This window comes from Oryza glaberrima, chromosome 12 (assembly GCF_000147395.1).
Source record: "Oryza glaberrima chromosome 12, OglaRS2, whole genome shotgun sequence".
Lineage (NCBI taxonomy): Eukaryota > Viridiplantae > Streptophyta > Magnoliopsida > Poales > Poaceae > Oryza > Oryza glaberrima.
The window spans coordinates 2,008,698-2,033,290 of record NC_068337.1 but is presented as its reverse complement, the minus strand read 5'-3'; the positions used below and the strand labels follow the sequence as shown (position 1 = coordinate 2,033,290).

The 24,593-nt window shown below is 45.6% G+C and overlaps 3 protein-coding genes and 3 pseudogenes across 3 annotated transcripts; 3 read left to right on the top strand and 3 right to left on the bottom strand.

Moving 5' to 3' along the window:
- Positions 1–685: 685 nt before the first annotated feature.
- Positions 686–2,010, bottom strand: LOC127757344 (uncharacterized; annotated as a pseudogene).
- A 3,267-nt stretch (positions 2,011–5,277) lies between these two features.
- Positions 5,278–6,561, top strand: LOC127756787 (uncharacterized; annotated as a pseudogene).
- Positions 6,562–8,084: 1,523 nt separating this feature from the next.
- Positions 8,085–9,467, bottom strand: LOC127758061 (uncharacterized; annotated as a pseudogene).
- Positions 9,468–9,620: 153 nt separating this feature from the next.
- On the top strand, positions 9,621–14,044 carry LOC127758059 (L-galactono-1,4-lactone dehydrogenase 2, mitochondrial-like). The gene is made up of 6 exons (XM_052283680.1): positions 9,621–10,281; positions 11,223–11,473; positions 11,587–11,769; positions 11,936–12,338; positions 13,194–13,334; positions 13,566–14,044. The coding sequence occupies exons 1-6, from the start codon at positions 9,685–9,687 to the stop codon at positions 13,731–13,733; spliced, it is 1,743 nt and encodes a 580-aa protein (XP_052139640.1). The 5' UTR covers positions 9,621–9,684; the 3' UTR covers positions 13,734–14,044.
- A 1,670-nt stretch (positions 14,045–15,714) lies between these two features.
- Positions 15,715–18,391, top strand: LOC127757546 (DNA-directed RNA polymerase V subunit 5A-like). Its single transcript, XM_052283082.1, has 4 exons — positions 15,715–16,257; positions 16,987–17,163; positions 17,395–17,508; positions 18,039–18,391. The coding sequence occupies exons 1-4, from the start codon at positions 15,715–15,717 to the stop codon at positions 18,162–18,164; spliced, it is 960 nt and encodes a 319-aa protein (XP_052139042.1). The 3' UTR covers positions 18,165–18,391.
- Positions 18,392–18,503: 112 nt separating this feature from the next.
- LOC127757547 (two-component response regulator ORR9-like) lies at positions 18,504–20,475 on the bottom strand. The gene is made up of 5 exons (XM_052283083.1): positions 20,158–20,475; positions 19,967–20,058; positions 19,788–19,865; positions 19,602–19,672; positions 18,504–18,910 (listed from the first exon to the last, which is right to left on the bottom strand). The coding sequence occupies exons 1-5, from the start codon at positions 20,258–20,260 to the stop codon at positions 18,649–18,651; spliced, it is 606 nt and encodes a 201-aa protein (XP_052139043.1). The 5' UTR covers positions 20,261–20,475; the 3' UTR covers positions 18,504–18,648.
- Between the last annotated feature and the right edge of the window lie 4,118 nt (positions 20,476–24,593).

Genomic DNA, 24,593 nt, shown 5'->3' with positions numbered 1-24,593 from the left:
ATTCAACCCTACCAAACAGTCCAGCCGCACATTTCAAACTTCAGTATAGTAACAAGCATTCTCTAATGTATATTTAAGTGTAATGTAAGGAGGGAAAAGAAAACTACTCCCTCCTCGGCTCCTCCCCATAAAAGATTGTAATTCTAGCATTCAAATTTTCCCGCAAAAGTTGCAATCCTATATTATTACTTTTTCCTCCAAGTCTCCAACCATCCCTAGCTCAAATTTCTCCCATTTTACCACCAACTGCCCCTCATTTAATGAGGGGCATCTACGTCATGTCCCTTAACCACTAAATTCCCCACTCATTCTAGGATTGCAATCTTTTCGGGATGGAGTGAGTACAAGACTCTTTGTCATTTGTTAATAAGTTGGGCTATTTTTCATCTTTCTTATCATGCTTAGCACCAATATTGATTAGAGGTAGCAACACAACCATCGATTATCAACACACTCAATACTCGTGGCAGTAAGTTTTAGGGCACCTAGATGGCAAGTTGCCTAGCTTCCAAGATAAAGAAAAGGCTTGATTCCGATGAAAAGGATGAAAGATGTTTCTATATCTTTTTTAATGCAAAACTCCTGTGCAAGAAAAACATCCTATGAAATTTAGAAACTGTGAGTGATGAACAGGTGTACATTAAGGTGGAACATATTCTGAAATAAAGGTGTCAACGGCACTTACTTATATGGACAAAAGAGAGAATGCAAAGGGAGAGAATCCATGGGATGAAGAGGAAATCTTGAAGGCCTGTTCCCATTGGCTGCATACTGTAACCTCTGGCTTCACAGCTAGCAATGTTTCCTCTGTAGCCTCCAATTGTGAAGTGTTCTCTGTTTGATAGGTTCTCAGGTCTACGTTTGCCTTGGTTGGAAAAATTTCGAGGTTCTTGGGATGAATCACGCTGCTGCTGTCAAGCGAGAAACTTAAAAAGAACAGAAGAGTCCGTTCTCCAAGGAAAAGAAGCATGACCCTGCATCAATTTCATGTTCCATGTATTTCACCGGGAGCACAGTGATGGATAAGCAAGGATCATGGTCCTTGTCAGAAGTTGTGACATTGATACGATAAGCTTTGATGGGCCCATTGTCCTTTGATAAGCCAAGGAATACAGATCCGTGTGGGGAGGCACAGCCAGTGAAAGGTAGCCTCTTGTCAGCAACTTTGTGCCACTTGAGTGAGTTGGTGTCAAATGCATACGTGCCCCATGGCTGATTGAATGATACCAATATGTAGCTGTCGACCACCACATAGGACACGGCAATTACAACCGGCAGCAAGGTGTAGTCTACCGGCCGAAGCTTCCAAGGGAAGCAAGGTGGATGCGGCAGCTCAATCCAGGAGCATCCCTCCAGGTGGGAGCGGCCATCAGCAAGAGTGACGACTTTGGATTTGGAGAGATCGAGTACCTTGAACTAGGGCGGGAAATCGGGGTCTGCAACCCAGGAGGGGGACTTGGACATGGCATAAACCTTGTCGCCCACTGCCATCAGGGCAGGGCACCATTTTGCGGAGTTGAGAACCGGCCCATGGATGACCTTCTCCGTCCTGGTGTCGAAGATGACGGTGTCTCCGGGATCGCCCCCGACGCCAACGATCCACGCGCGGTGGATTGACCGCACGGAGGTGAAGCTCTTACCGCCGGCGGCGATGGGCAGGCGGGTGATCCGGCGCAGGCGCTTCCTCTTCGGCTGCGGTGGGGATGAAGTGGCGGTGACGCCCACATTGTAAACGGCGTAGGGCTTGGAATACCTGGACCAATCCCAGTGGCACGCCACAAGGTACGCGGACCGACCCCGTCCCTGATCGCCGGCGATCCCTGTATGGGTGAGATTCTCTGTTGTTTCATCCGAATCACCGCCGACGATCCCCAGATGCCCCGACTGAATCTGATCGGGGTCTTCCCTTTCTTCCAGCTCCGGATCTGCAGTGGATGGCTTGGGCTTGCCATAGCAAGCCTTGCCCCTTGCTCCATGACGGTCCCGCGTCTTCCTCTTTTCGCTGCCCATCCCAAAGGTCTCTGCTGCCGGCCTGCCGCCGAGAGGCAGGAGGAGGAGGTGGTGGTGGACTGGCGGTGGCGGCGGCGGCGACGGCGACTTAGGCAGTGTTTGGCAAATGTCTAAGGGAAATGATTTCCCACCCCTCTTTAAATCTTAACCATTCATTCTCCCTCATCCATTTAATCCTAACCCTTCATTCATTTCCCAATCCCAATCCCACCCCTCATTTCCCATTATCCAAACACACCCTTAGGGTTCCGAATCTCCGTGGGATTTTTTTCCCCTTTCTTTGTGATTGTGAGGCTCGATGAAAATGGTACTACTACTAAAAGTCTATGTGAAGGCGGCGGCGGATGCCTAATGTAGGTGGGCTGCGCTTTAGGCCCAGTTTAGTTCACAAATTTTTTTTCCCAAAATATCACATCAAATCTTTGACATATGTATGGAGCATCAAATATAGATAAAAACAAAAACTAATTACACAGTTAGGGAGAAAATCGCGAGACGGATCTTTTGAGCATAATTAGTCCATGATTAGCCATAAGTGCTACAGTAACCCGCATGTGTTAATGACAGATTAATTAGGCTCAAAAGATTCGTCTCGCGGTTTCCAGACGAGTTATGAAATTAGTTTTCTCATTCGTGTCCAAAAACCCCTTCCGACATCCGGTCAAACGTCCAATATGACACCAAAAAATTTTCTTTTCCCCAACTAAACAGGGCCTAAGTGGGTTGTGCATGATACAACCTCGTCTCCTCTCTCTCCCTTGGCCTATTTGCGAAAAGCCGAGTCCAATCTCCAAAGTGCTTGCTATTACACGCAAGAGAAAAGTCAGACTTGCCTCCCTCAACTATAGCCCGAGATTGATTTCATTTCCTCAACCCCAAAACCATGTACAAGAACTCCCACAACTATAAATACCGGTTCAATTTGCTTCCGTGAGCAGTTTTGACGATGGTTTCTTCTTACATGGTACTCTCTCCATTTCACAATGTAAGTCACTCTAGCATTTTCCATATTCAAATTGATGCTAGAATGACTTACATTGTGAAACGGAGAAAGTATTAAAGTCAAGCAAAATAAATAAACAAATATTATAGAACCCAACACCTGCATCATCAAGCAGTATCTTCCCTTTCTGCTTTCTGGATCCCTCCTTACCACAGCCCTCACCGACCACATCAAGCTCGTTGCTAAGGTCCGCCTTTCCCCATCATTGATCTCCATCGAAAGTCAAAGCAGCCCTCCCCAAGCTTGAATTCAGTCGCTTGGATGTCTGGATGTCTCTCATTCGTGACCTCCAACCTCCAGCAACTCCTTAGATCTCACGATCTCAACTAGTTACTTCATACCCGCATGGTGGTAAGGCTGACTGTCGGCTGTGGATTATGGTGGCCAAGTGCCTAGTGCTGTAGAATAGAAGAAAAACATTCATTACCAATCATCATCACCATGTACCATCACTGTGTGAGGAGGATTTGCCGGTGGATGTGGCGCGGTCTTCGGCGCACGAAGGCTGGCCGGCGGGGGGCGCCGATGCAATGGTCCCACATGTTGGCAGAGGTTGAGTGGTGGTGGAGCATCGGTGCGTCAGCCGTGGATTCGCGAGTGGTGAGCAGCGGGTGAAAACCCAGCCTGGCGTTGGCCAGACCAACAACGATGGTTAATTCCCTCTCCTGAGGGCGTTGTCGTGTTGTCTCATCCCTCAAGGGTGGTTGCCGGGTGAAAGCCCAGTCTTGGCTCCTTTGAGCCCCGACGGACGACGGCGGCGGTTTTCCGTCGCTTCTCTTCTTGAAGACGTTGTTTTGGCATCCCCTAGCCGAAGCCTCTCGATCGATTGGAGCAAGCACGCTCTAGGAGTTGGCTTTGCGTTGGTTGTGAGGGTGTTCTTTTGGGCGATCTCATATGTGTTTCTTTGTCGGTCTAGCGGCGGTCGGTCACACTTAGCGGCGGCCGGTCCGGTGTTAGCCTTCTCCCGGTCTTGTGTGTTGGCGCTATCGGTGTGTGGGTGGTGGTATATTTTTTCCTTTTTTCTGGTTATGACCCTCCAGGGTTTTAATCTTGTAATTTTTTCCTGCTCTATCAATAGAACTTCGCACCGTCTCGTGCGAGTCGTTCAAAAAAAATCATATACTCACAAGATTTTTAATTCTATTGATTGCATGTATTGTATTAATTGGGATGCTTCATGGCAACGATGAGATATTAATTATTTTTTGGTCTTTGGTTTAATAGTGGTTGTGCCTTTTTGGAATGGAGGGAGTACGTACTTTCTATAGAAATTTATCACTACTGTTATGAAACCTATCTTATTATAGACAAATTAAATTATGAGTGGGAAGCTTACTACAGAAGAAAGCTTACGCCAGAAGCCAGCTTACAGAGAAAGCCAATTACGGCGCAAGCCAGCTTACGGCATAAGCCGGCTTACGACGCAAGCCAGAAGGTCCAAGGCTTACGACGTAAGCCTCCACCCTCCTCCGCCTATAAATAGGGCCCAAAAGGTCCAAGGCTTACGACGTAAGCCTCCACCCTCCTCCACCTATAAATAGGGCCCAAAAGGTCCAAGGCGAGGATAAGCAATCTTTGGTCTCCCGCTTCTCCTCTTGTAGCTTGTACTTAAATCTAGAAGAAATAAAGCTTCCACTCGCTCATATTTTCTGTGTTTCACAGCTCTGTGTTTATCTGCTTATGTGCTGATCAGCAAAATAAACTGGTTTCTTAACAACTATAACCTTCTGGTTATCATACAAGTTTGTTAATTCTTCAGTGTTCAACCATACGAACATTGAAGAAGTCAAACATAGGAATCATTGCATATTCAGGAGCTAATATCCATCTGTATTGCTACCAATTAAGCCGTGATTAGAGTCGCTTTGCTCTTTTCTTTTATATGTAGACGGAAGCATATAGAGAAGTTCCGTGTATATCCACTATGACCGTGTATTCTTGTGTTATTAATGTCAAAATATGAAAAAAATTATGAACTCACAATTGTGAGATGGCTGAGAAACAGAAGTATAATCAGACAAGGCCAACCGTTTTTGTTTTGGTTGGGCTTTTTTTCTTTTCGGTGTTTGGTGGGCCTACTCTATCCTAACTCCTAAGCAGCCGCAGGTCCGCAGCCGCCGCCACCATCTCTTCCTCCTGCGGCCTCTTGGCGGCAGCAGAGACCAGCGATGGACAGCGTAAAGCGGAAGACGAGATACCGTCATGGAGCAAGGGGCAAGGCTTCCTGTGACAAGCCCAAGCTATCCATTACAGAACCAGAGCTGGAAGAAACGGAAGACGCTGATCAGTTTGAGTCAGGGCATCTGGGGATCGTCGGCGGTGATTCGGACGAGGATCAAGCGGATTGCGATCAGCCGATGCAAGAAACAACAGAGGATCTCAACCAGCCGGGGATCGTCGGCGATGAGTTGGATGAAGGACGTGGTCGGTCTGTCTACCTTGTGGCGTGCCACTGGGATTGGTCCAGGTATTCCAAGCCCTACTCCGTATACAATGTAGGCGTCACCGCCACTGCCACCGCCACTGAATCTCCACCGCAGGCGAAGCGGAAGCGCCTACGCCGGATCACCCGCCTGCCCACCGCTGCCGGCGGTAAGAGCTTCACCTCCATGCGGTCGATCCACCGCGCGTGGATCGTCGGCATCGGGGGCGATCCCGGCGACACCATCATCTTCGACACGAGGACGGAGAGGGTCATCCATGGCCCGGCTCCCAACTCAGCAAAATGGTGCCCTGCCCTGATGGCAGTGGGTGACAAGGTTTATGCCATGTCCAAGTCCCCCTCCTGGATCGCAGACCCCGATTTCCCGCCATGGTTTGAGCTACTCGATCTCTCCCAATCCAAAGTCGTCGCTGCTGCTGCTGGCCGCTGCGGCTACCACCTGGAGGGATGCTCCTGGACTAAGCTACCGCATCCACCTTGCTTCCCTTAGAAGCTTCGCCCGGTAGATTACACCTTGCTGCCGGTTGTAATCGCCATGTCGTATGTGGTGGTCGATGTCTACATATTGGTATCATTCAATCATCCATGGGGCACATATGCATACACCAACTCAATCAAGTGGCACAAGGTTGACGACAAGAGGCTACCTTTCACCGGATGCGCCACCCCACATGGCTCTGTGTTCCTTGGCTTATCAAAGGATAATGGGCCCATCAATGCTTATCGCATCAATGTCACAACTTCTGACAAGATCCATGATCCTTGCCTATCCATCGTTGTGCTCCCGGTGAAATACATGGAACATGAAGTTGATGCAGGGTCATGCTTCTTTTCCTTGGAGGATGGACTCTTCTGTTCCTTAAGTTTCTCGCTTGACAGCAACAGCGTGATTCGTTCCAAGAACCTCGATTTTTTTCCAACCAAGGCACATGTAGACTTGAGAACCTATCAAACAGAGAACACTTCACCATTGGAGGCTCTAGAGGAAACTTTGTTGGCTGTGAAGCTAGAGGTTACAGTCTGCAACCAATGGAAACATGCCTTCAAGATTTCCTGTTCATCCCATGGGTTCTCTCCCTTTGCTTTCGCTATTTTGTCCATATAAGTAAGTCCCATTGGCACCTTTATTTCAGAATATGTTCCTTAAGAACCCTTTTAGCTGCAAATATAAAATGCCATGTTACCTTAATGCACGCCTGTTTCATCGCTCACAGTTTCTACATTTTATAGGATGTTTTTCTTGCACAGGAATATTACCTTAAAAAGATATCGAAACATCTTTTATTCTTTTCATTGCAATCAAGCCTTTTCTTTATTTTGGAGGCTAGGAAACTTGCCATCTAGGTGCCCTAAAACTTATTGCTTCGAGTATTGGATGTGCTAATAATCGATGGTTATGTTGCTACTTCTAATCAATTTTGGTGCTAAACATGATAAGAAAGATGAAAAATAGCCCGACTTATTAACAAATGATAAATAGTCCTATACTCCCTTTATCTCAAAAAGATTATAATCCTAGAATGAGTGGGGAATTTAGTGGTAAAGGAAAATGACATAGATACCCCCTCACCTCATTAAATGAGGTGTGGTCGAGAGTAGGAGGGTAGTTGGTGGTTAAAATAGAAGAAATTTGAATAAGGAGTGGTTGGAGGGAAAAGTAACATGATCGGTATGTGTGAGTTTACATCAGCGACATCACGATGTGTGAGCTCTGTTCTTGCTTTGGTTTCAGAATGTTCAGATCGGCAACTGCTGTGTGCATGATGCTTGTCCCTGAGAAGAAAACTCACTGGTCAGAACAGAGGCAGGAACAACTTTGTTATGTGGAGGATCATATGCTTCTAGCGAACATATATATGCTTGACTCCCCAAGTCAATGATTCAACTAACAGAAAAGGTGATTGCGTAGTACTCCGTATAAATAAATATACTCCTATCTAACAGGGGCTACAGGAAATTACAACTTTTGGCAGGAAATTATCATGCCAGCTTGTTAACTATTCAGTTTGAAATAGTCTAAAACTAGGCTGTCATTCGTATAATCGGATTGGCGCCAATGCATTCGTATGGCTATTATCATTCGTATAATCGTATTGGCGCCAATGTATTCGTATAATCTTATTGGCGCCAATTCAACCGTGATTACATCGTGCGTCTCTCTCTACTCTTTGTTTTTTTTTTTTCTGTAGATGTGGAGACGAATCATGCAGAAAGTTCATTGCATCTGTTGTATAATCTGTGTTATTGTGTTAATGCGAAAGTTCCATATTAAATATGAACTCACAATTGTGGATTTATGGGATGGGCTCAGAAGCACAATTAATCACTAATCAGAATGGACAGAGTTTGGTAGTCTAGTTCTGTCCGACAGCCCAACCAACGTGAAGAAGCCGGCAGAACTGGAATGAGGTGATTACTTTCAGTAGTTCGGCCTTCAGTGAAGATACCTTAACCTTTATACTAGTAGCAAATTGTTTGCTGATGTAGTAACACATTGTTGTGAAATTTGTCACCAGTAACTGATTGGATTCAAGGATCTTTTCATTTCGTTAATGAAATGAGAGGGCTTCGCCCTCTTTCTCAAAAAAAAAAAAAAAAACCCTGATTGGATTCAAATTGGACCGAGTCAAAGCACATTCATATCTGTCTTGTTTCAGCGAATTCGGATGTGTACTTGAATAAAATCACAAACTAAATGGGAGTATAATAGATAAGAACAAGAGGGAGACTCCTCATGTGCTTACATGGAGAGGGCAGCAACCACAGGCATGCCAGAACCCAGCAAACCATGTATTTCCTTGGATTCGCACAAATGCATCTGTTCCTTCACTTGTAGTGCAAGTAGCTGATCCTTAGCCTTAGATCGTTGGGACTGACAGTGAGTCATGATAGCCTCAATGTTCTCGATCCGAAAGGAAGTCGAGATAACATGGAACTCCTTCAAGCAGCTGGTTTTTGGGCTACGCCAGCGACGACAGTTGGTTTTTCGTCTATGCCGGCTACGAGATGGCGCCAACCTGATGCAACAGAAGCTGCCCATTCCCATGTGGCAGAAGAGCGGGAAGGTAATCTTGTCCTCTGATGTCATCACCTTGAACTCTTGGATTGATAATGAGGGAATGGACGAGGAGACTTTGATGGACATGTGGAACACAGAGGCAGATGTTGAGGTTGAGGCAGTGTTGGATATGGGGCAGGCGGCGAAGAGGCTGCCGCCAAGGGGCACAGCCTGACCAACAAAAGGCAGGTTCTTGTCATGGATCTTCTCCCGAATTTTGTTCACCACATGAAAAGCTTAAGTACCTACCACTAGTTCTGGTTGCGGGGAAATCAAAATGTGAGAGCCAACGACAGCATAGGATGAGACTGAAATTTCAGGTGGATTGCGAAATTCATAGGGGTCCAAGAAACACGGGAAGAAGGGTGGTGGCGGCAGGTGATGCCATATTGCCATGAGACCCAACGGCCGCACTCCTTGGAGGGGACACCATCTTTGAAGCTGAGAGATTCGAACCATGGCTCGCAGTCCATGGAGGGCTTCACCCTGGGGGTGCCTGAGATGGCGTACACCTTGCTGCCATGGGAGATCAGGACGGGCTTGTGCTTGGGGTAGCCGAGCCGCGAGCCCTGGAACGTCCTCGATGTGCCCGGGTCGAAGATGATGGTGCCGGCTCTTAGCCCACCGCCGACGCCGACAATCCACGACCCGTGCCTCGAACGCGCCGTGACGAAGGACATGCCAGGCTCGGTGCCGGTCGTCAGCACGGCGACGGCGCGGACGCGCGGCGGCTCATCGTTACCGGCAACGGCGGCGGCATCGATCTTCAGAATGGAGTAGACGGCCGCCTGGTCGTCGTCGCGCATCGCCACGAGGTAAACCGGCTTGGCGAACCCCATCGTGTCGTCGAATGGATTTGCGAACTCGTCGGTTGATTCCCCCACGTCGTCGTCGTCCGGCTTCCTCTTGGGCGCCATCGTCGTCTACCTCGAGCAAAGGGGAAAGCTAAGCTAGGGTTTTGATTTGGCAGCGGAGTCGGGCAGCCCTTGGGCCCACGGAATGCGAGTTACGGCCCACTAACTTGCAGCCATTATATGGGCTTTATTCCAAGTGCGGGCCAAAAAATTGAAAAGAAAAAAGGAAAAGGAAAAAAAAGAAAAGAAAAACCCCATTTCGATCTGGTGCGGCGGTGGCTGCATTTCGTCCCTGTTCTGCCGCCGACGAGCGACGATGCGGCGCCTCCTCCTCGCCGACCTCCTCCGCCGCGCCTCCTCCTCCCACCACCACCTCCACCTCGTGAGGGCGCTCTCGGCCTCGTCCCCGCTCCCGGCCTCCGACGCCGACCTCCGCAAGTACGCCGGCTACGCGCTCCTCCTCGTCGGCTGCGGCGCCGCCACCTACTACTCCTTCCCGCTTCCCCCCGACGCGCTCCACAAGAAGGCCGTCCCCTTCAAGTACGCGCCGCTCCCCGACGACCTCCACGCCGTCTCCAACTGGAGCGCCACCCACGAGGTCCACACCCGCGTCCTCCTCCAGCCCGACTCCCTCCCCGCCCTCCACGACGCGCTCGCCGCCGCCCACGGCGAGCGCCGCAAGCTCAGGCCCCTCGGCTCGGGCCTGTCCCCCAATGGCCTCGCGCTCTCACGCGCCGGCATGGTCAACCTCGCGCTCATGGACAAGTTGCTCGACGTCGACGCCAAGAAGAAGACCGTCACCGTGCAGGCCGGGATACGCGTCGCCGAGCTTGTCGACGCGCTCCGGGAGCATGGCCTCACGCTGCAGAACTTCGCGTCCATTCGGGAGCAGCAGGTCGGCGGCATCATTCAGGTCAGTTCTGTAGCTTCTGCTGGAATGAAAAGAATATGTAGCTATCTAGAGTGATTTATTGGAGACTTGATAGTAAGAAATTAATGATTTTACCAGTCAGTATAAAAGTATAATTGGCAAATTTGTTGGATATGTTCAATGAAATGTAGTACAATTTGTTTCAATTGACATCAATAGAGCTTTCCCAAATAAATTGGTGAGATAGAGAGGCTTTCTGATTAGACGATAGTCATCCAACAAAAAGTAACAAATCGGAAAAATGTCACGGTTATCTCTGCTCTACAATCTTGTTGTAATTTTTTCTGCATTTGATAGTAATTTGTGGAAGCTAGAAATGCCTTCACTGTTCGTTCTTAACATGGCATTGCATTCCTATATATTGAAAACTTTCGCAGTTATAGTTCTTCCATCTGTTAATTCTCATGTATGGGATGACAGTGGCTACCTTATAAACATTCACTTGAGTTTACTGTTGAAATGATGGAAATAAGATCTACTGTATGTTGTTTCCTTCTATGAAAGTTGGCTTAAGCTTATTAGGGAAGATCCCAAGATGTGTTTGTGGATTAGGTAGGGAGGGATAAAGAAGTATACTACCTCCGTTTCATATTATAAGTAGCTTTGACTTTTTCGCAGTCGAAACTTTTTTAAGTTCGACCAAGTTAATAGAAAAATATAGCAATATTTTCAACACAAAATAAACATATTATCAAAAATATATCCAATGTTACATTTAATGAAACTTGTTTGGTGTAGTAGATGTTACTAAATTTTTCTATAAATTTGGTCAAACCTAAAGAAGTTTGACTAGGAAAAAAATTCAAACCGGAGGGAGTATTACTCAAACTAGAATAAATAGATGGGACTTAACATGCAGTTCAGGCCATATGCATTTCTGTACAGCTTACCTCCGATGATCATTTTTCCATGATTGATTGCAGGTTGGTGCCCATGGCACTGGTGCAAGATTGCCACCAATTGACGAACAAGTTATTAGCATGAAATTGGTTACCCCTGCCAAGGGGACAATAGAGTTGTCAAGGGAGAAGGATCCTGATTTATTCTATCTTGCTCGCTGTGGACTTGGTGGCCTTGGAGTCGTAGCAGAAGTTACTCTTCAATGTGTGGAAAGACACCAACTTATTGAACACACTTTCGTTTCCAGTGCAGATGAAGTCAAGAAAAATCACAAGTAATGTTATCTCATTCTGATCATTAAATGGATGTCTGGAATTGGTTTGCTTATCAATTTTATCATCATTTACTGGAGAAAACTGACTTTCTTTCACTCCCCTCCTTTCTCAGGAAATGGCTCTCTGAAAATAAACATATTAAGTACTTATGGATTCCATACACCGATACAGTTGTTGTTGTCCAATGCAATTCTCCTTCAAGGTGGAGAACTCCAAAGTTTACCTCAAAATATGGAAAGGATGAGGCTATACAACATATTCGTGATCTTTATCGTGAGTCATTGAAGAAATATAGGTACTACCTCAAAACAATATGCACTGCATTCAAACTGTAGCTGTATGCACTATGCAGATCTACTCGAAGGTTCTTTTTTTTTTCTTTTGCACTAAACATTCTAGCTTTACTCAGCAATAGCATTCCATTAGTTTCTAGCTAATGCCATCTTGTAGATGCTTTTCAGAACTAAAGCAGAAAGTAATGACCCAGAAGTAGATCAGCTTTCATTCACTGAATTGAGGGATCGGTTGCTTGCCCTGGATCCTCTAGACAAAGATCATGTGATCAGAATTAACAAAGCAGAAGCTGAATATTGGAAGAAGTCAGAGGGCTATCGCATGGGCTGGAGTGATGAAATATTAGGCTTTGATTGTGGTGGGCAGCAGTGGGTTTCTGAAACCTGCTTCCCTGCAGGGACCCTAGCAAAGCCTAATATGAAGGATCTGGATTATATAGAGGAGCTGCTGCAGTTGATTGAGAAGGAAGATATACCCGCACCGGCACCTATTGAGCAGCGTTGGACTGCCTGCAGCAGAAGTCCCATGAGCCCAGCATCAAGCTCTCAAGAAGATGACATATTTTCATGGGTAATTTGCTCTGCACATTACCTTTTTCATTATATTTAACAAGGATTCCTTGTTGCCACCATCCACCTCTGGTTGTTTATATATTTTACTGCTAATTTGTTTCCTGTTGTAATGAATATTGGATAATTTGGTTAAACAGTTGGACTGGGCAATTGATATACAAGATGACAGATAGTTACTCTGCCTACAAATCTACAATAGCTATCATTTGCATTTCTGACAGCAAATCTGTCTACATATAGATATAGGTAGTCTTTCTTATAATATATTATTACATGTTTAAACAGGAATCTCTGTTTAAACAATAGAAAAAGAACCTTGGACATTTGCTCTCATGGGCTTGAAATTACCACATTGATTGCACTTGGAATTTGGCTAGTTTCTGCATATGATGTAGTTTAGAGGATGCTCTCTCTTGCTTCAATGGTACTATGTTTACATGTACAAAAAATATTTTCTTCAACTTCAATGTAGATGATCTGTTCACATGTTCTGCAGCATTTGTTATGTCCCCTCCAGAATTTCTAAGATGTAAACCATAATCGAGCAATATTTAATGAATACATGGTATGCAACTGACTGTATATAGATATTTAACTGGTTCCAGGAGAACCACAATCGAGCAATATTTAATGAATACATGGTAGGCAACTGACTGTATATAGATATTTAACTGGTTCCAGGAGAACCGTGCAATTTCTGTGATTCTTTTTTCGAGATTTTCTTATCGATACTTTTCATGTGACACTGATGTAGTAGTACTTCTTCAAGAAATGTCACAAAACATTATTCAGTTTCACTTTGTAGTCTGTAACATTAGTGTTAGTGACCCGATTTATTGTGATCAATGTGCAGGTTGGGATAATAATGTACCTCCCAACGTCGGATGCTCGACAAAGGAAGGAAATTACAGAGGAATTTTTTAATTACAGAAGTAAGACGCAAACAAATCTGTGGGATGGTTATTCTGCATATGAACACTGGGCCAAAATTGAGGTGCGAACTTTCACTGCTTGATGCAAGATCTGGGCAGCTACTTTTATTTATTGTTTGTTAGTACAGTCCATTGCTGCAGAAATGGTTGAAATTAACATCAGACATGTTAATTTCGAGAGAATGACCTCCCTTGCATTGTATGCATAGTATGATGCATGATACCACTGTCCAGTCCGCTTTGTTTGCAATATCACATACTGTACTGATCAACATTTCTTCATTTTTCTTTAGGTTCCGAAGGATAAGGATGAACTCACTGAACTCCAGGCTAGGTTGAGGAAACGTTTCCCAGTAGATGCATATAACAAAGCACGCATGGAGCTTGACCCTAACAAGGTTCTTTCCAATGCAAAGTTAGAGAAGCTCTTCCCAGTAACAGAGGTCCAACATGCAAAGTAAGGTTGTGCTGATTGTTGACATGTTTGAAGACATGTCGGGGATACTTAAATCAATAGCCAAAACTACAATTCTGGTGGTTTCTCGTTACTCAACCGGATATGAAGAGTTAAATTCTTTGTAGAACGTGGTCTGTTGCTGGAGAAGGGTTTTAGTGCTCCTCCTCTTGGATCAGTGCTTAGTACTGAACTGACGCGTTTGTTGCTGGAGGCTTTTATACTTGGGAACATCCATGCCTATTATGAGACTAAATGGTCTGTTTTATCAAGAGAAATGGCACTTTTGCAGCAGAAATAAAGTGCGTGAATTAAAAATTTGATGCGCTTCAAGAAATTAAAGATTTGGCCAGTCTAATTAGCTTTTATAAACCAAAATGATAGTTTTTATTCGATGATAATCTACTAGTACCTGCTTTTAGCTCGCCTAGAATTGTGATAAGTGGTGATTAACAGCGGAAAAAGGGAGTGGACCAGCAGTAGTGTAAAAATAATTATAAAACCTTATTTCGTTCGGTTTGAAAAGTTTGGGGGTGTGTTTTTCTCCGTTATCAGAGTTTAGGGACAAATCAGGCAAGTGCAAATTAGAGGGGAATGTCTATATGAGTATTTTGTTTTTTTAAAAAAAGCCCAGATTTCGATTAATAAGTTCTGATGCAAATAGATAATCTTATATCTTTGCGCCTTTTAGTTCCTTAAGGTACACGGTTTTTGCCTTTTTGTTTGGTTTGAAAATTGCGAGACATGTTGTCCTTGCCTCGACGGTGCTGCCACCAGCGTCGACAAGCCCTCATTGACCGTTTTCTGTCGCGCTCATTAACCCTGCCTTCCTCTGTATTTCCACTCCTTTCTCAAAGCAAGTTTCTATCTTCTTCAAATCTAGTGAGATATCTCTACAAACCCTTTTGTTTGGTTTGAAAATTACGAGACATGTTGTTGTCCTTGCCTTGATGGTGCTACCACTAGCGTCGACGAGCCCTCATTGACTGCTCTCTGTCGCCTCATTAACCCTGCCTTCCTCTATGTATCCACTCCCTTCTAGAAGCAAGTTTCTATCTTCTTCAAATCTAGTGAGATGTCTCTACATTATCTTTTAAGTCTAGTGAGATGCTTCCACATCACCAAGCCACTTGATTTCTCGGCTACATATCCCGCCTACCCCATGCCTCCTACTCATGACTCCGGTGGTGGCACCACATCCTCGTTGCATTGTTGCATCGTCTTCACTATTACCCACTGCCAGTCAACTGCTACCTCGTTCTTCCTATATCAAGAACTCCATCACTTTTAACCTTCCCACAAGCCCCCGAACTTGCCCGAAATTTTATCCTTTGTCTTAGCCATTGTAGTGTTGCTGCCGAAGTCGGTAAACTCACCAAGAGAAAGAAAAGTTGAAGTATGAATGTTTGTACTAACCAAAGGTTGGGAGTTAAATTATTGTTGTATAAACAAATCGGTTGAGCGTTATCTAGGAAATCTCTTATTCGATAATCTACCATAATTATCTTTTTATAGATCAAAGTGACAGTTTTTTCTTCGAATAGCTCATCCAAAGTTGTGATAGGTGAAGATTAACCGTCAAGAAAGGTAAACATGGAGTAGTGTATACACACTCTAAACCTTGTGTTCTCTTCGGTTTTGAATAGTTTGGGACGTGTCTTGTCTGTCATTAGACTTCAAGGGCAAATCGGACAAATGCAAACTAGAGGGGTAATTTAGACTTTTCTCCTATAAACACATTCTAAAACCCCATTTTGTTCGGTTTAAAGAGTCCAGCGCGGATTTCGTTCATTATTAACGTTTAGGGGCAAATCGGACATTCCAAAATTCTACGGGGTATATTAGACATTTCGATAAAACAAATATATTTTTACAATATAAACACGTTCTAAACCCTATTTCATCTCATCAGAATATTTTCAAAAACTTAGCTAGACAGAAAAATATTAGGTCACCATATAAAAAGAGGGTAAAAAAGAGGGTAAAAGATGAGTCACTCCTCCCCCTCCCATCAATCCTTCACGACAATAGAATCCGCCGAGAGCACCACCGCCGCCCGCGACGTTTCCCCTCCCGCCGCCGTCTCCGCCGCGCGCGACGTTTCCCCTCCTCCTCCCGCCGCCCGCGACGTTTCCCCTCCCTCCGCCGCACGCGACGTTTCCCCTCCCGCCGCTGTCTCCGCCCCCGCCGCGCGCGACGTTCCCCCTCCTCCTGCTTCCGTCGTCCCCGCTGCTGCGCGCGACGTTCCCCCTCCCGCCGTCGCCATGGCGGCGGAGATGGAAGTCGACGACGTCGACGTGCATGAGGTCCCCGAATGCATAGCGTCGATGATCGACCGCGGCAGCGTGGAGAGCCACCGCCTGTTCCTGGCGCGCCGCACGGCGATGGAGATGCTCCGCGACCGCGGGTACAGCGTTCCGGAGGCCGAGATCGCCCGCACCCTCCCTGAGTTCCGCGCATGGTGGGCCGAGAAGCCCGGGATCGAACGCCTCGCCTTCACCACCACCCTCGTCTCCGACCCCTCCAAGAAGGTATATCTCGCCCAATCATTTCTTGCGATATCATTTCTTCCATCTGCTCATCTGCTCATGTTTAAGTTGCGACCTATGGAGTTATTAAATTATTGTTGTGGTCATGATTTCTTTTTACTCATTAGCGTTCGTCTGGGATATACACATAACGGGAAAAGTGTCTGATTGAAAAATTAGGACAACTAGGTATACACACTGCACATTGCTTCAGGGATGTTGGTTCTTCTAGAAAATGTTTGGGAGTAACATAATAATGAAGTTGTGTTTTCATTTGTGTTATAGTACTATCCAGTGGTTGTTTAAATTATTTTGTGGAATGCGAAATATACTTTTCAGGAAAAAAAGTTTGCTAATGCGTATGATAAAAGTATTTTACGATGGCACATTTTCCTTTTTGTGTTCCAGTGATATCATATACTCCTACTTGTTAGTTTGCAAATAGGCAAAAAAGGGGATAAACCCTGCATCTGGTAGGGGTTTTTATTATGGTTTAGCAAATTAGTATTCTTGTGGTTTTATCGTCCATGCATAGTGCCATCTTTAAATGGGTTCAATTTATTATGTAACTGTTGAAACTTAATGCTTACATAATCGGTATACTTCCACGCCTGCTGTTAGAGTGCTTATATCTATATCTTTTTCCATGCATAATGCTATTTCTTGGAGTGTGTATTTTTGTTACCTTTTGGTAAGGGGGTTAAAATAAACTCTAACTCAATCACTACTCAGGTACAACTTGTATTCTGTCCACCAGAGCCTGTCAAAATCGCAACTATCCGAGAGATATATCTCCAAACAAAAGAAGAGAACTTGTCCAGGCTTGTTTTGATACTGCAGAGCAAAATATTATCTAGAGCTAGAGAGGCTATCAAGGAGATCTTTAAATTTAAAGTGGACATATTCCAGGTTTGTTTTTGTTTAGTTTTTATGGCCTTTTTTCCAATGGAAAGTTCTGGCAATAATGCTATATATATCTAATCCATATACATGCTTCTGCAAGTTATGCTCTTAAACCAATAATGCTATGTTCGGATTAATATTTCGTGACTTTAATCATGCATACGTTTTGTTTACTGTCTTATAATTTGTTAATATACTCTGGTTTACACATAAATTGAGGTGTTTTTCCAATGGTAGGCCACAGATTTACTGGTAAACATTACTAAGCATGTCCTGAAACCCAAGCATGAAGTGTTGAGTGCAGATCAAAAGGCCAAGCTTCTCAAGGAATACAATGTGGAAGACTCACAGGTATGCTTGTCTATAATTTGCTAACCGTGCTTTAGAATCTGTTACCAATTTTTTATGTCAGTAATCAAATAATGTGATGCTTTTGTGAAACTACATTTGTTGTAAAATATGGCTGCTAATGTGAATAGTAAGTTGTATGGTAAGCCCAAAGGGCAAATAGATCCAAGTACAGTAGAAGTACCCTTGAGTGTATTAAATTTACCATATACAAAATATGCCATATTTTACGATAAATGGTGATCCTCTACATTATTTGCATAGTCACATGTTGATCTGCATCATATTTGTTATTGCAGTATCCTTGTTATGTGGTAAACATACCAGTGATCCTCTTTATATTCATTATGAGAAATGGATAATTTTCTTTGTTTTGATAGATGGAATCTTGTTGCGCCTCAAAGCCAAATCACTTTTGTTTTCACTACCATTTTACTCCCTTCGGTCATTAATATATGGCATTCTTAACACTAAAATTACTGTCCTGAAATACCTCTACATCACTTCGCTGAAATGGTGCTTGTATCTTTCAGTTGCCACGCATGCTAGAGACTGATGCTGTTGCTCGCTACTATGGCTTTGACAAGGGAACCGTGGTTAAAGTTACATATGACGGCGAACTTACTGGGAAGCGTGTGGCATACCGATGTGTCTTCTGAGGGATCCATGTGTTCCTATGGATGAAGGTTGTAGTAAGTTATTAGCTACTAGTTGTTGATCTATCATCTATGTGACTCCTCTTTGCGTGATTTACCTGAATGTAGTTGGGAAACTTGCCCTGTTGCCCATGAAAGTTGGGAAATTTACCTGAATGTAGTTGGGAAACTTGCCCATTAAAGTTGGGAACTTTACCTGAATGCAGTTGGGAAACTTGCCCATTAAAGTTGTTCGGTAGTGACAAATATGGCACAAGATGTTTTCAGTGGCCCTTAATCTCAGCGGGAATTTGAAGGCTTAACTGGCTTAAAATCACAATGTGATGAACTGAGAATCACCCATTCGAATTCAAGCAGTATCCGTTAACGGATTCCATTCTATTTTGTAAACTAGATGTTAGTATCCCTTTTACAAATCAGTATGTCAAAAACCGATCAGACAGAAGCAAGAAAAAAAAATCAGTGTCAAATGACCAGTCATGCTAAATCAACTATGCCTTGGTCTTATTGTGTGGGGCAAAATTTCTTCATCGACTGCCTTTCTCTTGTGGCTGTTGCTGCTAGTGCTGCTGCTGCTGTTCTCGCTTGTGGGGTTACTGCTGTTGTTGCTTTCGCTGTTGCTTTGCAGGTGTTGTTCCTGCTGGTAGTGCTCCTTGCATCTGCTTTTCAGTATGTGGGGCTTCAGCTTGCTCATGTCGGAGAGCCGAACTGGTTTGAGGAAAAATTCATCAGCTCCTTCCTCCAGGCATCTGATTCAGATAACAAAATCAAAACTGTATCAGAGTTTATTCTAAGATCAAAAACCATGATATGCAATCCAGAAATTAAACACAGAATTATTTTCCATGTACTATCCATTACAAATTTCTTTTTTTATTCATATCTTATGATATCTGGAGGATATTTTTTTTACTTCACTTTTAGAGTGCCCTCTTGTTGCTCCATTTGTTGTGCATATATAATAGAATATATTGTGACAAAGACATGTGGTGCTAGTTAGTTGTCTGCAACTAAAGACCATTTTATTAGACACCACATCATGGAAGATCGACAAGATTGATTTGCGTATCGCTCCATATCTTCATTATTGATTTTACACCAAAACTGTCGAGATAGAATATTAAGACGACGTGAGCTGTGTGGGGCTTGTTCCTTAATTATACTACATGTGACTCCAAATCAATTAAGGATTCGGAGAGATCTCCATATCAAGTTTAGCCTTAAACCAGCTTGGTTCTATATTTGATTATTTTTCACAAATGATAAGGTTTCCACTACCTTTTTTCTCTATATGCATACAAAGATGTTCTGCTTTTTTGTGCTTAAGTTTTTACTAAATTATCTGCACATCTGACTTTGGTCTGTTCATCCAAATAGCGTAAGATGCTTGTATTGTAACAGATGGTCGAAATAATATTGTAGATCCATAAGAGTGCTCACCTATTGATCCTTGAAGGAATGTTATCCGATGACATGATCACAACTGGGATGTCCCTTAAATAAGACGATTCCTGATTGAACAAACCAAAGGGGAAAAAACTGTATTCAGGAACTGACGTCACTGTCATCTTGAGTAGATCAAATCAAATGGTTGGTACAATCAAATAGAACAGAGATGGTAATTACCTTGATCTTCTTGAGAAGATCATATCCTGTCATGCCAGGCATGCAGTAGTCTGTGATGATCAGGTTCACTGCAACCTCCTGTTTATCCATAAAAGAGCAATTCAGAAACTCTTGTTCAGAACTGGAACACATTTTTTTTTCATGATTATTAGCACCTAAGTTACCAATCATCTTCTTACCTGCTGATCTGATTGAGCTGAAATAGGGCTGTCCTCATGATCATGGAGCCCCAAGAACTCCAGAGCCTTGCTCCCGGAATCAACAGTGGTAACTACACAAACAAAAGCCAAACCTACCATCAGGTGCCAATTCATACAGCAACTGAGAGAAGAAAAGAGTCTGCAAGCACAAAAGAAAAATCTTGTAATACCTTGGAAAGAAGAGGTCTTGAGTAGCCTCTCGATGAGCTTCCTGTCAGGGAGGCTGTCATCCACAGCCAGGACATGGAACGGAGCTTCTATAGCCACTGCCATGGAAGAAGGCAAAGCTAGCACAGATGTTTTTCTCTTCTCTGAAAGAACAGAAGGAAGAGACTACAAGGAGAAAGCAAGAATGGTAGAAGAGAAGATGCAGATGGGGTGTGTGCTTGGCATGAAAGGCTTTGCTTTACAAGGGTGTTTGGGTGTGGTTGAGCTTATATATATACATAAGCATGTGAAAGGATTCTTGGAGATATGAAGAAAGAAGAAAAGCTGATGGGGAAAACAGGTGTGATGACTAAAGAAAATCCTGCCTCATGGAAAGCAAGATCCCGGGCAGATTTGCTGCAAATCTTGCCAGGAATTGACTCCACAAAGAATAGGCCCCCGGCAACATCAGTAGTACTCTTTTTGTATTCTAGAGCAAGAAAGATGGTCCACCATTTTCTTTTGCTCCCTATCCCCTTTTTCAAATCCTTTTTTTCTTTAGTTTTTAGTTAATTGTGTTGTCCTCTTGTTGGATGACCTGAAAGACTGAAAGATACGGATCGTTTTAGGCGATTTGGTAAAGCAAAAGAAAATTCTTCTCCATGTGTGACCTGCCAGTTTGCTGCATCAGATTTGTTGCTGTACATCAACACATATATTGCTACAATCACAGTCATTTCTTGACACTCACACTGTCAGTCTGTCACACATCGTTTCATCAAACTTATGTGAAGTCGCATGTTTGCATGGTAATACTGCACACACAGCCATCATCCATGCATCAGAGAACAAATCAAAGATTAGCTGGTAATGTTCAGGGCCAGGCTGGCAGATATCTGAATTCTATAGCCACATACACAAACTGCTAGTAACTGATAAGCATCGCCTGTACAAGATTAGAATATAATCAGCTAGTAACTGATAAGCATCGCCTGTACAAGATTAGAATATAATCAGGCTTCAAATCCTCGGATCGGATGGGGTTGCCACACCAACCAAGAAATCCTCCTGATCGGACGATTTCTCGGTTGCTACCAACTTTCCCCAGCCAAATCTTGGCGATGCAGCCAGCAACTTTCCTTATCATATCATCAGCGACTCAGCGAGTAGTAAGGCAGGCAAAACACTTAAAACACACACACATGGAACGCGAAGTGGTTCGCGGAGTCACCCAAATCTGAAGGCGCGGATCCGGTGACGCCTGGCACGGCCAACTGAAGAAGATCGAGAAGTGGAGATGATTCGATATGATATCGCGTTCGATCGCCGCGTCGCTTTCCAGGGCAGCGATGGTTTTGACATGATCGAGCGCGAGGAGAGGAGACGAGAGATTTTGCTCGGAGTATCCGCTGCCGATCACCACGAAAGTGGCGTTTTCCTGTGCCGCGGATACGCTCCCGATTCCTCCCCCACTTGCGCTCGCGCCTTTCGCTTTCCTGACAAGAGCGCTCGCGTTTCCCTTGACTTGTTCAATCCCAGTTTGTACGTACGAGCGCTTGCGTTGCATTTGCATGTACGTGTACGTGTACGTGTACGTGTGGTGTGGACTTCACCTGGGAGCGAACGGAACAGAGCGTGGAGGATTCCGTATCATTAAACGCGGATTTAATTTGGGCTTTGGGTATCTTCTCAGATTTCCACGTACCATTTGATATGAACGTCGTCTCTTCAGTACAGCTGTACAAGCAACCGACGAAAACAGCAAGAATGCATCCAGTACTATCACTGTATCACATCGCTGCTGATTGTAATGGAGTCGGTAACGGAGAGTGATTCATGCAGTCATGTGAAACGTGCGAATCGATCGTATGCTCAGAAAAGTCTGAATAGTTTCCGTCCGCACGAAAAATTTGTAACCGAAGCGAGGCTCTGTACACGGACGAACGTTACGACCGGCGGCCGAACCACTTATGGGCCAACACAAATGGGCCTCAGCTACAGTCCAGTCCATTTCAGGCTCAAATTATGGAATAAGTTCACTTCGTGACCCTCAACTGATCGAAATCTAATCCATGACCCTAAACCATAAAACCGAATATCTCGACCCTCAATCTCCTAAAACCGGTGCAATTTAACTCCCTCAGCAGTTTTGGAGGGCGGTTTTGCTGACGTGGCGCCTACGTGGCAATATTGAACGAGTCTTCGTTCCACGTGGCGTTGACGTGGCACTTAGGTGGCATTATAATTAAAAAATATGTGTGGGACCCATTAGTCATTCACACAAAAGAAATGTGGGCCCACTGACATGTGGGGCCCACATGTCAGTCCTCTTCCTTCTTCCTCCTCCCTCTCTCCCTTCTCTCTCTTTCTCTCCCCTTCTTCCCCTTTGGCCGGCAGCGGACGGCGAGAACGAGCGGCGACGACAGGACGAGCGAGGGCAAGAGCGGCAAGCCGTGCAGCCGCCGCCGCCGCCGTACTCCTCCTTCCGAGGCGTCGCAGCAGCCGTCACCCTGACACCTCCACCGACGACGCGGCTTGCAGCGATGCGGCTGCGCAGCCTCCTGCACACGCTTGCGGCCGGAGGAGTGCTTGTTGTGGGGCTCGGAGTGGCTGGTGGGAGCGCGGTGGCGCGGAGGCCGCCTCCTCTGCCGTTCGGCGATGGGCGGCGGTGGCCATTGTCCCGGTTCTACTGCTCCAAGGGCGGGCAGCGTTTGGCTAGGAGCTGCGACGGCGTCCGACTAGGAACTGCGACTGTGACGACGGCCGCCGTCTTCGTTCCCTGCCACGGCCGCGTCTCCGCTGCTCGCCGTTGTCGCCGCTCCAGCGACGGCCGAGCTGTCCGGGCCGGAGGAGCCAATGGGCGAAGCAACTTTCCCGGTGGGCGACTGGGCGAGCGGATGCGCTGCTTCTTGTAGTCCATCCAGTCGATGCCTACATGGTTGAACACAATATAATATATAATGCAAGAAAGGACGAAAGAAATTAGAAATCGAACGAATAGAGATAGAGATTATTAGCGAAGAACAAAAAAAAAGTAGTAGTATCGTCTTTTGCAGCGAGGTCGATCATGATGTCGTCGACGCCCTTCTCCATGCCCTTGAGACCACACATGTAGACGTAGGTGTTGTCCTTCTTGAGCAGCTCCCAGCGGGGATTGGCCATGGCGAACGGCCTGTGGGGCGCGCTTAGGCAGGCGTTGAGGGTGGCGCAGCTGGTCGGCGTGGACGCGCTGGGGCTGGTCTCCATGGTCGTGCAGGCGGCGCACCGCTGGGACGCGTGCCGGCGGCTGGGGCAGCACGTGGAGCTCGTCGGCGGCCTGCTGCGGGAGCTCGAGCTCGCCGAGCTGATGTGGCGGGATGCCACCAGGCTGCCCCTCGAGCGGCTCCACGGCGCCCATCCACCGACGACGCGCGCTCGTTCTTGCCGCTTGCCGCCGGCTGAAGGGGAAGAAGGGGAGAGAAAGAGAGAGGAAGGAGGAAGAAGGAAGAGGACTGACATGTGAGCCCCACACCTAAGTGCCACGTCAACGCCACGTGGAACAAAGATTTGGTCAAATATCGCCATGTAAGTGCCACGTGGCGCCACCTCAGCAAAATCGCCCTCCAAAACCGTCGAGGGAGTCAAATTGCACACGATTTAGGAGTTTGCGGGTCGAGATATCCGGTTTTGTGGTTTAGAGTCATGGATTAGATTTGGAATAAGTTCATCTGAGGTCCCTTAACTTGTCAACAAATCCGATTTTCGTCCTTCAACCGAAAAACCATATACAAGAGGTCCCTCAACTATCAAAACCGGTGCACTGAAGGTCCCTCGGTGGTTTAGATGGCGGTTTTGGCTGATGTGGCGCCTACGTGGCTAGTTTGACTCGGTCTATATCTAACGTGGCATTGACGTGGCGCTTACGTGGCAATTCGATCTGAAAAAATAATAAAACCCGTAGGACCCACATGTCAGTTTCACACACAAAATAATAAAAAAATGGTGGGACCTACGTGGGCCCCATATGCCATCATCTCCTTCTGTCTTCCCACTATCCTCTCTCTCTTCTTCCCTACAGGGCGACGGGCGGAGTGGGGCGACGGCGGCCGAAGCGGCGACGCGCGAAGCCAGCGGGGCGGCGGCGGGAATCGGCATCACCTTGGACGTCTTCTCGTCGGAGACCAACGGATGGGCGAAGCACGATGCGGTGTTCGGCGGCGCATCCTTGTGCAGCTCTATGACACACCCTGGTCGAAATTGCATAACGAATTGATCACCAACACCATCAATATACTGCTGGCCTATCCTTGTCCATTTCAGCAACCTCATTCATCACTCCTTTGAACCACTCAAACGACAACGGCTCCCGGGTCACCCAGGAAAATTGTGCGCGGCTTGTTCTGTATGCCTTCTTCTTGTTGTTACTTCTTGTTGACACCCTGAAGCTGTTGGCTACGACCGACGGCGCCTGGCAAGAAAG